Source organism: Sinocyclocheilus anshuiensis, unplaced genomic scaffold (assembly GCF_001515605.1).
Source record: "Sinocyclocheilus anshuiensis isolate Anshui unplaced genomic scaffold, SAMN03320099.WGS_v1.1 scaffold305, whole genome shotgun sequence".
Classification (NCBI taxonomy): Eukaryota; Metazoa; Chordata; class Actinopteri; order Cypriniformes; family Cyprinidae; genus Sinocyclocheilus; species Sinocyclocheilus anshuiensis.
The window spans coordinates 95525-110101 of NW_015540850.1; the positions used below are offsets into that span (position 1 = coordinate 95525).

The 14577-nt window shown below is 38.0% G+C and overlaps 1 protein-coding gene across 1 annotated transcript in view; it reads left to right on the forward strand.

Annotated features, from left to right (window-relative positions):
* The window catches only part of polrmt (polymerase (RNA) mitochondrial (DNA directed)), a 55169-nt gene that overhangs the window by 11813 nt on the left and 28779 nt on the right, over window positions 1–14577 (forward strand). Inside the window, exons 6-12 of the mRNA XM_016485157.1 lie at window positions 1605–1754; window positions 3755–4093; window positions 4190–4429; window positions 9175–9966; window positions 11760–11882; window positions 11999–12121; window positions 13944–14123. Of these exons, the coding sequence (XP_016340643.1) occupies window positions 1605–1754; window positions 3755–4093; window positions 4190–4429; window positions 9175–9966; window positions 11760–11882; window positions 11999–12121; window positions 13944–14123 (1947 nt within the window). The remainder of the gene's footprint in view (window positions 1–1604; window positions 1755–3754; window positions 4094–4189; window positions 4430–9174; window positions 9967–11759; window positions 11883–11998; window positions 12122–13943; window positions 14124–14577) is intronic.

Below are 14577 nucleotides of genomic sequence, written 5' to 3' on the forward strand. Positions count from 1 at the left end.
GTCGCTCTCTCCTTGCGAGTATTAACGCTCCGGCTGACCTGTTCTGTCCCAGCCCTTCCATCATGTGTTTGGCGATAATTCCCAGATGTCTGTGCAGGCCGCCAATGCCTCCCTTCGAATAATAAATGATTGCACATGTCAACGCACAGCCCACATTAACACGATCTCTGCACCACTTAGCAAGCTGTTGCTATAATATATGCCGTATTTACAGTTCTTATTTTATGCAGCCACAAATTTGGCTGCCGGCCAGACCTGCGTGAGTGGGACTGTTTAACCTCATTGGATTTTAATTGGCCGTACGTGGAAGTTACGAGACAGAATAAATACATTTGACATTGGTATGGTTATTTTAGCTAGCTTGTTTTCTTGGTTCTTTTAAATGTATAAGTGCACTTAAACGTAATGATGTTTGGTTCTTTAATTGGGCCATAAAGTGCAGTGGCTTCTTTCGATCGGGCCTCATAACAAAGTGTGCAGCCTGTGAAAGGTTGAAGTAAATAGTCTCAATAATTGGCAGTCAAATGAATGATCGTTTTTAATGTTTATCCTAATGAGATTTAAACCCTCTCCGCCTTCATATCCGGTTATAAGGAGCCAGTAATATTAAAGGTCCCATGGCATGAAAATTTCACTTTATGAGGTTTTTTAACATTAATATGAGTTCCCCTAGCCTGCCTATGGTCCCCCAGTGGCTAGAAATGGCGATAGGTGTAAACCGAGCCCTGGGTATCCTGCTATGCCTTTGAGAAAATTAAAGCTCAGATGGCCCAATCTGGAATCTTCCCTTTATGTCGTCATACGGGGAAAGGTTACCTCCCCTTTCTCTGCTTTGCCCGCCCAGAGAATTTGGCCCGCCCATGAGAAAATGAGCTACTACCGTGCGAGGCGAGCGCAATATTTTTTTTTCCTCGAGAGACATCGTGGCTTGCAAACGAGCGAAGCATGGCAGTTGCCCCACCTCTCTCCTCCTCATTAGCATTTAAAGCTACAGACACAGAAATGGCACGTCCTAAGGAAAGCTCATTGTGGGACTGGCTCGTAGTGGCTGAAATTCTGCACCAAGGCTGAATTTCGGGAAAGAGACTTCAGATACAGTACTAGGGACCACTTAGGCCTATATAAAAGCATCCAAAAAGCAGCATGTCATGGGACCTTTAAACTTAGAGCCTCCGGCGATGAGAGATTCTCAGCGCTCATTATTTAGCGGGTCGTCTTGAGCTCTCTTATGATTTTGTACGCACATAACAACACAAACACATACAAAACACACTGGTTGTGTCAGGATGTTATAATATTATGCAATTACTTAATAGGATTGTTGGCTTAACACATTTATTTATTACAATTAATTTAAAAACATGTTATAAAAAATACAATTTTACATTTGAAAGTAAGGATAATACTTATATTAATAAAAAAATTGCAATATGCCAGTGAAATAGTTACTAATAAATAAATAAAAATCAATAATGTAAAAGGTAATAGAGCCATATTTGAATCTCAGATAGTAATTCTCTTTTTAATAAACTAAGCAGCAAAGTGCATTTGATTTGCATTTAATTAATGGTTTTACGACTTGATTCCCTTCTTGTGTGTTTCAGAGAGAAGGTGCCACATATCCTAAACTGGACTTCAGCCTGAAAGAACTGCGTGACAGCTTCAGTCTTCAGCTGGGTATGGAGAAGGCCACTACCATCACTATTGACTCCGTGGAGGCCTTAAAGCCTGTCACCGAAAATATGGCCAAAATGGTATGAATCCACAACCTGTCTGATTTGATTTGAAAAATCATGAGGTTATCGTTATTGCATTTATAGCAGAGTGGGGTAAGATGTGTCAGTGTAGTTGTGTCTAACAATCTAGCAGACTGCATAAATCCATAATATATAGCTGTTTTTAGGGTAAAAACTGATTTATCCAGGCCACAAAATGTGTTGGTGCATTGCCATTATATAAAACATATGTTAATTTGGCTAAAGATTAGCTACGGATTATAAAATGCAGCATTTTTTCCAAAATGGTAGCTGCGGGGTAAAGTGTGCCAGCTTTGGGGTAAGATGTGCCAGTGCTAAGAAATGGTACAGATACAGTAAATAATGTTATAAAATGGCTTCGCTATGTTAAAATTAAATTTTTTGGCTGGTTCATGTAAAATTGAATAATATGCTATAAAATATGGGATGGGAATTTGAATGGAATGTAGATTATTTTCTCATATTCCACAATGATTGAACTTTCTCCTAGTTGGAAACAACTATTTTATAAGGAATATTAGTTTTTACTTTATTGCTCTTGGCCTAGAGGGCAGCATAAGTAAAAAGTGGCACAGCTTACCCCACTTTCCCCTACTCCAAATTATTTATGTCCGTTTATGAGTCAGAATTAATATTGCTATGACTGGGTTCTCTGAAACAAGCACAGTGGGAATCCCCAAACATAGCAAACTACCATAAAGAGTACACATACAGATGTGTGGGAGATTTTTCCTTTCAATAGTTAACAAGTTTATTTATATGTTTTTAGGATCCAGATTTGCACCTAAGCTATGATCCATTGGCTAAACGCAAACATTTTTGAAAGTTTCCAGCTCATGCATTGAAAGTAGCCATATTCCCACAATCCAGCTTCTTTTTCAACTGGCATTTGCTCCACTGTCTGTGTTCCCTCACGAGAAAGGTCCCCCGTGGTCCCGCAACATTTGCGCTAGGGTTTAATGGAATAGAAATGCATTGTAATGTGTCCCCACCAGCCCTGTGAGAGAGTCACCTTTCCATCGGAGGGGCAGCATAACTGATCTGTGTCATCTGCCTGCTCCGCCGGTCTGCAGGGAACCAGAAAAGCATCCTGATAAAGAGATGACCCACTTTCAGCTGCCCACCGAACCCGATTTGTCTCGTGCATAAAATTCACATCTACATTTATATGAGATTTTTATTTTTGAAGCCACAGGCTGCTTGAGAGGAGAATGTGATGTAATGTAAAGGCCACAAATGGCAGCTGAGTGAATCTCATGAAAACTGTCCAGAAATGTCACATTTCACCCTAAAATCCAAAGGAAAAAATATATAATTTGTAATTTGAAGCCTGCAATGAAATGATAATGAAGCCTATTTTAGGAGCATTAAGACACTTTATTTTCATGACAATTAGGCACATCCTCTCCCCAAATTCTCAGTATGTTACTGTAATGGGGAAAAGTAGTGTATTTTATCAGGGATTCCCAAACTTTTTTGTCAGCTAAACTCCTAAAACATTTACTAAGTCCCCATGAGATTTCAAGTTAATATTTCAGTATTTTATAGTATTTTTGTGTGGGGAAAAAAAGCCTTAACAAAAGTATAAAAAACTGTTAGTGTACATCATGATTTTTGTTGTGTTGAAGTACATTTATCCTCTGCATTGAAGTAAATGTATTGTCTTTATTGCCATTGCTATATTGTTACACATATTGAGTTCTGAAAAAAAAAAAACATGGTAACACTTTAGTATAGGGATCAATTCTCACTAGTAACTAGTTGCTTATTATTAGCATGCCTATTATTAACATATTGGCTATTCATTAGTACTTATAAAGCACATATTTTGCATGACCATATTCTACATCCCTAATCCTACCTAAACTTAACAATTACCTTACTAACTTTTAATAAGCTGCAAATTAGGAGTTTATTGAGTCGTAGTTAATGGTTTGTTAGTAGTGAGAATTGGACCTAAAAATAAAGTGTGACTAAATACATTTATATTTTTATAGAGAGAATTACTAGCAACACAGCGCAAACACTGGGCGAAAGCTCTCCTCCAGACACTGAAGGAAAAGAAACGGATAGTATCCAGCAACAGCCAGAAGTCCTGGAGTACCTGCATATACCCATACCTGTGTATCCTGGATGATCAGGATTATGTGAACATCATGCTTCAGGGTTTAGACAAACTGTCACCCAGCGGTGAATCTTTGCTTATCATGGCGGAGGAGATGGGAAACCGTGTCTACAATTTGTACTCCATCCGGCAGAAGAGCCACAGTCAGATGATCGAGAAGCTTGGGAGTATGTACAACTCGTATTCTGAGCTCCTGGCGAATGACACTGAGGTACAAGCTTTGGTTGACCAGATCTGACACCTTCAGTTTCGAATCAAATGTTCAAATTGGCTTTTACATTATATATCACCTCCTGTTTCATCACAGACCAATGGCATGCTGCCACGGGAGTGTTGGGTGAGTCTTGAGATGCAGAGGTGCAGCGGTCCCTCTCTTTTAAGTGACGACACCCCTTGGCCGATGGTTCTGATGGTGCAGCTGGGCAGCTTCCTGGTTGACCTGATGGTTCGTGAGCTCAAAATTTGGAGCAACATTCTCAATCCCGCTCAAGAGAAGAAGCTCATCCCTGTCCTTTACCACATGTACACGTTCCGCAGCAATCATAAGGTAAGAGGTAGAGACCAGCTAGACTCGAAGGGCCCTATCATACACCTGGTGAAATGCGGCGCCAGGCTCGACGCAAGAGTTTTTTGCTAGTTAGGGTTCCAGGTCAGCCCGACGCAGTTATTATTTTTACGTCTTGCGCCACGTTGTTTAAATAGCAAATGCATTTGCGCCCATGGGCGTGCTGGTTTGAAAACGAGATGTGTTCAGGCACATTGTTGGTGCGTTGCTATTTTGAGGCAAGTGAAATAGACTTCGCCATTGACCAACTAAAACCTGGTCTAAAGTCAATGCCGCAGTATTTTTTGTTATTTAAAGAGCACGTTAGTAATGTGCACCTATAGGCGAGTCCACAGCGCGTGTACACTACTTATTAACACACACAGGGACGCACAGCAGCACACAAACATGCCAAATATTAAAAATTAAAGGATTACAATGTAAAAGATTATTATTGTATAGGCTACATAAATATGAAAATGCCTACATGTCATAATGGATAAGCATTGCATGTATCAGAATTAGGCTACCTATTTGCTCGCGCACGAGCAGCTCCGTTTCCTCTTTGGAGACACGTTCAGTTTTTGCTCTTGCAAATTCCGTTGTATGAATAGTGAATCCGCCATGGTGTGAGCGCAACTGGCTCTTAAATGGAATGGGAGATTAGACTCTGATTGGTTTATTGCACGTTATGCCCAAAACACACCCATTACTCATTAAAGGGTTAATAGAATGCATTGATACAATATTTTAAATTGTTCTCTGATGTCCCCAGAGTGTGTATGTGAAGTTTTATCTCAAAATACCCGACAGATAATTTTTCATAGCTTGTTGAAATTGCAACTTTTAGGGTATGAGTCAAAACTAGCCATACCGAGCCTTTTTTTGTGTGTGTTTGTCCCTTTAGATGCAAATGAGCTGGACGGAGCTTCACAAGAGCTCATGCTCCGGCACACCATTGTTACGGTTTAACTGGTGGTGACCGTGTTACTGATTTCACATTGCTTCCAAATTAAATTTTTAACTACCACATTCCTATTTACGATCATTCTGGTAGCACGTGAAGGCAGCATCAGTGAAAACAAGCAGAGACAATGGTAGCTTTAGCAACATTAGCCTTACAGAGAGCCAAGAAGCTCTTTTGGAAAACAAAATATGACGCGTGATGCTTACTTCGTCTGGAGTCTGGACGTTTGCGCACGAAGCGTTGGTATCGATCCCTCTTTCAGAAGCAATCTTTGCACAACTCCATCGCTGAACTGACCCTCGTTTGTGAGGCAGTCCAGCATAAAATGATTACCACAAACATATAGGACTTTTTAGGATGAAATTTAACCACCGTGTCCTCAGCGGTCTATGGAGACCCCTGTGTTCGTTGGTGCATCCCAACACACGACACTTGTAATGGCTCTTTGGCGCTGATATTGTATCTCCAGCAGCTACAGCAAGAAAACAGTAATGGCGGACTGATGCTTTTCACTCAGGGCTGTGTCTATGCTAATAGGGCAGAGAGTGGCACAAATGGGCGGGACTTTCCCGAGTATGACGTCATAGTAGTGAGAAACCTGGAACCGCTCATTTGGAGAGACTAGTGTTGCTTTCGTCAACGAAAATTATGACTAAATATCGTCGTCAACGAACCTTTATCACGTGACGAAAACGAGACGAGACTACAATGCTGGTCATGTGACGATGACTATAATTAAATGTATAATGCAATATCGTTGACGAATAAAAACGAGACTAAATGTGGTTTACAAAATAAAAACTATGCTAAAATGTCTCTTCATTTTCGTTGACCAAAACGAGACGAAACGAAATGTTATAACGTTATTTCGTCTCGTTTAGTCGCGTTATTATTATTATTTTGCAGTATTTCTGTTTCCTGTGTCTCGTTTCAGGGGCTGCATCAGGTCGCACTGCGCAGACGCAAGTGACGTCACTTCCTCAAGCCCCACTCGCGGCATAGACCAGTGTTTCCCAACCGGGGTCTGTCGAGAGTAGGGGTGCCGTGTAAAAAATATATTTTTTATATTTTGAAATTGCTAAAATGTTCAAAAAAGCAGCTATTATATAATATCCATTTCTGATGTCGCCAGTAATTAGAGATGCACTGAAACTCCGGCTGCCGAAAATGAGTTCACCGCTCAGGTTTCACTTTCACGTAGTGTGACGCTCTGCGTATTATCCCGCTCTATACGTGTGTGTGCTCCGCTAAAATTAAAACAGGCCGCCAAAAACAACACTAGGAGAGACTGTTTATGATTTATTGGGATTATAAAAAAAATTAGTGGGGGGACTTTTACCATTATAGGCTGGTTGTTCTCACACACTACGGCCACACAACTGTGTTCAACCACCTTATAAAAGTGATTTTTGCATTCTATGGCACCTTTAAGAGAATAGGGACAACCCTTTTAGACCATGCGCCGGGCGCGCCGACCGTTTTTCCCGTCGCTAAACTAGCAAAATTGGATTCGGACACACCCTAAGTGCACCTGCGCCTTGCACTTTAGACCATGCACTTAGATCGTTAAAATAGGGCCCGAAGTCATACTAGTTAAAATTCTGCACGTCCCTGAATTGTTTTTGCTTCCATATTGAAGGCTGTTCATGGCTAGACAGTCAAATGACTGTCCATTAAAAGTCGTGTCATAAACCGTCCGTTCCCCATTTAAAAGCTCTCATGGACACGCATGTTTTCATGAATTATGGAATCATTTTTCCTGTGCGAGTGATCGCGGGCCAGCGGAGGAAGACGGATTGTGGCGAAACTAATCTCTTTTTTACTGTCCTCTTAATTGCCTGTTTGATTAACCGGCGAGGAATTGCAAAAAGGGGGAGGAAGAGCCCAAAAAGATTGGGCGAGTTTCCTTTTTGTCCTCGAAAATCTCATTCCCAACACTGCTGCCCTGGCTCTCGGCATGCACCGTGGGCTTCAAAGACCCCAAGCTTAACTCCCGTTCCTCCACTGAGCTTGCAGATGGCCCGTGCAGCAGGGAAGAGCTCTCAGTTTAGCGTGACTGTGGATTATTCATGTGGCATGAATGCTGTCAGGTGGATTCACATTCCTTTTTCGAGACATTTAAAATGCCACCTTGTAGCAAGGTGATCTCCATCTTATCTTTTTGAGGTTTAGTCTAGTGAAATGGCTTGACAAATCCAGTTTTCTGTCTTGTTTTAACATATTTTGTGAATAAATAACTCTGAGTTTATCTTTTTTTTGTGTCAAAAAATCATATAGAGCCACCAGTGTGTCATGAGCAGATGACTCTTATGAACGGTTTCATATTAATCCAAAATACAGTGCAACAAGTTTAGCTTGATTCACGAACAAATGACTCTTATGAACTAGATCTTTTTAAGGGAATCCAAAATATACAGCATGAGTAGTTTAGTCTGATTCATGAAACAAATGATTTTTGTGAACTGATTCTTATTAATCAATTAGAAACATACAGCACGACCAGTGTAGTTAGATTAGAAAGCAAATTACTTTAATAAACTGGTTCTTTTTAGTGAATCCACAACATACAGTATGAATAGTTTAATCTGATTCATGAAATAAATGACTCTTGTGAACTGAATCTTTTTAGTGTTTCAAAAACATACAGCATGACCAGTGTAGTTTGATTCGCAAAAAAATTACTTTAATAAACCGTTTTTTTTTTTTTTAGTAAATCCACAACATACAGCATGAATAGGTTGTCCGATTCATGAAACAAATAACTCTTTAAATGGATTATTTTTAATAATTCAAAAACATACAGCATGACCTGTGTGGTTCGATTTACGAGCAAATAACTCTAGTTATTTGTGTATTATTTTAGTGAATCCACATGATACAGCACGAACAGTGTAATCTGATTCATGACCGACTCTTATGAACCAACTCTTTTAATGAATACCTAAAAAAAATGAGTTACTTCTTCAAATAAGTCTGAAACACAGCCCTGAATACTGAATCACTGTAATTACTCAAATGAATCAGAATCAAATTGCGAAATCTTCATCAATACCCATCCCTTCTTGTTTACACAAAAACATACAAAAACAGATCACGTCAAATGAATCATGTCAAATTCATATTTTGATATGTTGAATTTCATAATTCAGCATTCACACCCATCGTGTTTCTGGGACTATTTTGTAGCCATTTGTGTGGGTACATGTGCTTTCTCTTTCTCTTTGAATAGAAATTGTTTATCCAGCTGTCAAAGAGAGTTACGTCTGTTGTGCATCATCTCTGGTTTATTTGAGGTGGGTTACAGGTAGGGATGGGTATCGTTAAGGTTTTAACGGTATTACTACTCTTACCGATACTGCTTATCGATTCGGTACTTTAACGGTATTCTTATCGGTAAGTTGTGAATAGCAAAAATGCATCATAGACAAATGTTTGAAAAACAGCTGGTGACTCTGGTGAGATAGAATTTGCAAGATAATGTATATATAGCAATAATAAATGTATGTGTGTTTTATACATTTTTCCAGTACCGATAGCAGAACCGTTAACGTCAGAGCTTATCGATACTCCGGTCTTTCATAATTTAGCCCCGGGACCGATTAAATACCGGGTTTCGGTACCCATCCCTAGTTACAGGCCTGCTGGGAGCTAGTGATGAGAGATGTTTATTAATGTAGATCTGTCATGGCATTTAATTGTCCATGTTAAATGTCCTTTTTGTGACATGCCTTTAAGGGATGTCTCGATATTTATTCACTCTCTTCTTTGGCATCCACCTCAGATTGGATTCATCAAACCGCATCCTATTGTGACACAAATCCAGAGGGTTGCGATGGAAACCAAACTTACGTTTGACTCCTACGTCATGCCCATGCTGTGTCCGCCCGTTCCCTGGACGTCCCCGAAGAGCGGCGCTTACCTATTGACGCCAACCAAGCTGATGCGCTCCACCGATGGAGCCGTCCAACACCAACTTCTCCTGGAGAAGAGCCGAGATGAGGACCTCCATGCTGTGCTGGACTCTCTCAATCAGGTGGGCAACTGCCCTTGGAAGATCAACAAGCCCCTGTTGGACATCATCATCTCGATCTTCAACGACAAAGGCAACGACAAGCTCTGCATCCCTCCGCCACTGTCCGAAGCACCCGAGGTTCCTCGCTTCAACCCTCACGACCCGTCCTACACTCAGGCCGAGAAGGCCTACATGAAACGGGAGGGTGTCAAAGCCAAGAAGAAGGTGGCGGAGATGCACAGCCTCCGAATGGATGCGCTGTATAAGTTGTCCATCGCCAACCACATGAGGGACGAGATCTTTTGGTTTCCACACAATATGGACTTCCGAGGGCGTACGTACCCCCGGCCGCCTTATTTTAACCACCTTGGTAGTGACGTGACCAGGGGATTGCTGCTGTTCGCCGAGGGACAACCTCTCGGGCCCAAAGGCCTCGACTGGTTGAAGATCCACCTTGTGAACCTCACAGGGTTGAAGAAGTGTAGCTCACTAGCTGGACGACTGGAGTATGCCGATAGTATCATGGAGGACATCCTAGACTCAGCAGACCATCCTCTTGACGTAAGCATTTTAATAGCACCTTTACCTGACTTATGTACTAGGAGTTGTGGCTGGATGAACTTATGTATGGCTAGTGACACAACAAATTGATTGGTCAAGCAGTTTGTGCAACAATATGTATATTGGAGGTCTGCTGTGCATTTGGGAACAGAGTCTCAGGCCAGTGTACCATATGTGTATGATGAACGTTCATTGGTTGAGTTTGCAATGAGTGGTGATGATGATGATGATGATGATGATGATAATGATAGTAATAATTAAATAAGTAATGAATGAATAAATAAATAAAATTATTAATGATGTATTTAATTTAAATTATTTAAATTAATTATTATTTAAATGTGTTATAATTGTAATTGTATTAAATTAAAATGTATTAAATAAAAAAATAATAATTATGAATAATAGTATTAATTAATAATGTTGTTGTTGTACATAAATGAATGAATGAATGAATTAATACAGTAATGAATAAATTAATAAATAAAATTATTAATGATGTATTTAATTTAAATTATTAAATTAATTATTATTTACATGTGTTATAATTTTAATTAAATTGTATTAAATTAAAATGTATTAAATAAAATAAAATAATAATTGTGAATAATATTATTAATTAATTAATAACGTTGTTATTATTATTATTAGCTAACTTTCTGACCAGAGTATTAGGCCATATACATAATGATACAACTACTACTACTTCTAATAATAATAATAACAATTATTATTATTATTATTAAAATAATAATAATGCTTATTATTATTATCATCATCATCATCATCGTTATTGGAATAATTAAATAAAAATACTAATAATTCTAACTAGTAATTGTAATATGATGTAATTGTTTTTTATTTCAATATTGTATTAAAGGTGGTTGTAATGGTGATAATAAAATAACTGAATTTATTGTTATTAATAATAATAATAGCTATAATTGTTGTTTTTGTTGTTGTTAAGATTGTTCCTAGTATTAACGATAATAATAATTAAATAAATGAAAATTGTTTTAATTGTGTAACTTTTATATCAATGTTATATTTTAATGTAATATTTTCTTCTTATTATTAGTATTATTAAAAAATAATGTTATTCTATTTACTGGTATTAACAACAACAGTGATAATAGTTATTAGTTAAATCATTAAAGTTATCAGAGCACCAAAATGCTTATCGTACAAAAGAAAATAATTTAACAAATCAATTATTTTTGATTTAAGTTTATAAATATTACCAAAAACTGCATAAGCTTATTTAATTTCCTGACTTTGCACAATCGTATGCTTAATTAAATTTAATTTGCATTTAGAATTATTTTCCAGCTGTCCATGGCATCAAATCAGACCTGAGATTAATTTTTGGGTCATAACCCTACAATATACAGTTTATACGTTTATTATATATTGTAGTGAATCATATATAATACAGTTACAGAAAATATACAGTACAGAATATATGTATTATAATGTCATTCAACATTAGATATATTATTATAATACAGTCATCCTATGCAATTAAAAATGATACTTATAGTACAGGATCCTATACTATAAGATTAGAGTTTCAATCCTCTAATGTTTATCTTCAGGTTCAGGTTTTATTATGGCAGACCTCAGTTTTACTCTGCATGTAGACCAGAGTAAACTATGTATTCAATGTATTCAGTACATTCAGATCCAAACGCATCACACTGCAGGCTGTGAGCTATGACTGAGCCATATTTTTGTGTTTTATTGAAATGATTGTCACATTCCTCGTTCCCCAAAGTCACAGCTCTATTTTGCAGGGTCGCAAATGGTGGATGAATGCAGATGAGCCGTGGCAGGCACTGGCTTGCTGTATGGAGATAGCAAATGCCTCCCGCTCCCCCGACCACACCAAATTCATCTCTTATTTCCCTGTTCATCAGGTACTGAATCTTTAGGAACTGCCAGCATTTGCTATACAGACACTATTACACGTAATTGTTATTTAGGGATAAGTTGTAGACTTCAAACTGATAGATATGTGTTCTCTCTCTCGTAGGACGGTTCGTGCAACGGCCTCCAGCACTATGCTGCCCTCGGGCGGGATGTGATTGGTGCTACTTCGGTGAACCTCATGCCCTGTGAACTGCCTCAGGATGTGTACAGCGGTGTAGCTCAGCAGGTCAGTCACACTGCGGCACCAGAGGGCGGCAGTGCGTCTTACGGCCCTCCAGAGCAGCGTTTCCCAACCTTTCCCTCTCCTAAGTTACTCCACAGTTCCATCAATAAGATACTCAGGTTCAGAAATGTGCTTTATTTAACCCATATTATACTGGTTAGTATCATTTAGCATTTTCGTTATGTTCATGTAAGTTCGTAAGTTAATATATTATGTAATGTAATATTATAGGGAACATTATTGTGGTTAGTTAAGTGTTGTATTATTTTTAAAATTATATTTAAAACGCCATATTTATATATGTATTAACTATTATACTGTTATTACACATTTTGCATTTAATTGAAAAATATGTAAGTATTGCAATAATAATAGCTATATTCTAATAAAATTATAATACAATTATTTAACTTTTTATAACTATAGTGCTCACAATTTTATAGGTAATAAGATTTATAATAAAATCTGACAAATAAACTGGTAATAATATTTAAATGTAATATTTATATATTATTAAAATGTATTTTTATTTATATTTTAAATATAATAACCTAAACAAAAGTAAAAAAAATAATAAATTTTTTTTTATAACATCCACACAAACTTGCATATCATGCTGTCTACAGGAAATGGGACTCACTGCGCTAGAGCACATCCACAGTCAGCCTTTACCATTTTCATTTTTATTCATTTTTATTTATTTTTATTTTTTCAAGCCGTCTTTGCCAGAGGCTTTTTACATCCTTTTTTATTTTCCATCAAAGCTTAATATGCATCTTAAATTGCTGCAGCTCCACAGCTTATGGTCTCAAAGCCCCAGATTTCAGTTCTGGGAAGACTGCGTATTTTTTAGAGAACAGTATCTGAGATATATTGACCTACCTATCGATTTGGCTATATTTTGGGAACACAGTGTACTCTCTAAATACAGTGTTGTACCGTTCTTGCCAGAAACATCAGGTTGCGCTAACCTTAGCTGAAGGGTACATAGCAGACATCTCAATGAGCTCTGCTGAGTCAGCGTTTAGTCCCTAAACAGCCTCATTGTTTCTCAGTAGTTGACATCAGAACTTGTTTCATAAGGTAAGCTCTCAAGAGCCCCAATAAGACGGTCAGCACCTTTCACATCTCATGTGTGATTAATGAACCTGCTCCTCCCTCCATGCAGATTAAGCTATTTATAGTTTAAGTGAGGGACCATTGGGATATTCCTGTTATCATTATCATTTTAAAATAAGTTATAGGTACTTATTTGTTATTAGCATTTTTTCTCAGGCTCCTATATATATATATATATATATATATATTTTTTAAATATATATATATTGTTTAAATAATAATAAAAAATAATTAGTGATTAATTAATGATGATTTCTTTCATGTTTTTTTATTTTTTTATTTCCTATACTCAACACAATTTGCAAGTTTGTGTGGATGTTATAATAAATAAATTACACTTACATACAATTACATTGTATGGGTCAAAATTATCGTTTTTTCTTCAAAATCATTAGGATATTAAGTAAAGATCATGTTCCATAAAGATAATCCTATCATAACAAATACATCAAAGGAAAGCTTCTTTTTTCAGCTTTCAGAGGATGTATACATCTCAATTTTGAAAAATTGACCCTTATGACTGGATTTGTGGTCCAGGGTCACAAAATACATACAAAAATATAACACCAGTCAAACTAATATGATTAGTCGGTTGTTGGACGAGTTCAACAAATTACCAGTTGTGACCAATCCCTAACATAACTGTGACTAATAAGTGTATTGATTTCTGGAGTCTCAGAAAGGTGCACTGTCCCGTGTCTCATAGGTGGAAGAGTTCAGGGCTCGGGATGCGGAGAAGGGTTTGAAGATCGCGCAGGTGCTGGAGGGCTTCATCAGCAGGAAGGTGGTGAAGCAGACGGTGATGACTGTGGTCTATGGCGTCACGCGCTACGGGGGCCGTCTGCAAATCGAAAAGCGACTGAAGGAAATCGATGATTTCCCTAAGGTGAGGCTCGTTGCACTTTGCTTAAAATTATAATAGATGGAGTAACAAACTGTGGGATGACAAATGACTCAAGAGTTTCCTTGTGAAACAAACCTTGTCCTGCATGATGTTTGGATGGATGTGGTCAGATCCATATTTTCCAGCCAGAACCTGCAGCAAAAACTCTCCCTGATTTATTATAGACACTTTTTTGATGGAAAAGATCCTCAATCTTTTGCAGCCTCATCTCAGGTGATTTAGCCATACAAAGTCCTCTGTTATCTCCATTATTTCTAGTTATGTAACCTTTTCTTCATCTCGACTTAAAGGTGAAGATAAGCTTGGTAATCTTGCTTTACATCGCAGATGACGTGAACTAAAGATTTATTCCCCCCCCCCCCCCCCCCTTTGCGTCAGGCTTGATTTCCCCAAGTGCGGCCCTCTGTGGGTAGCCGTAGAAACAGGTGACGCTCTT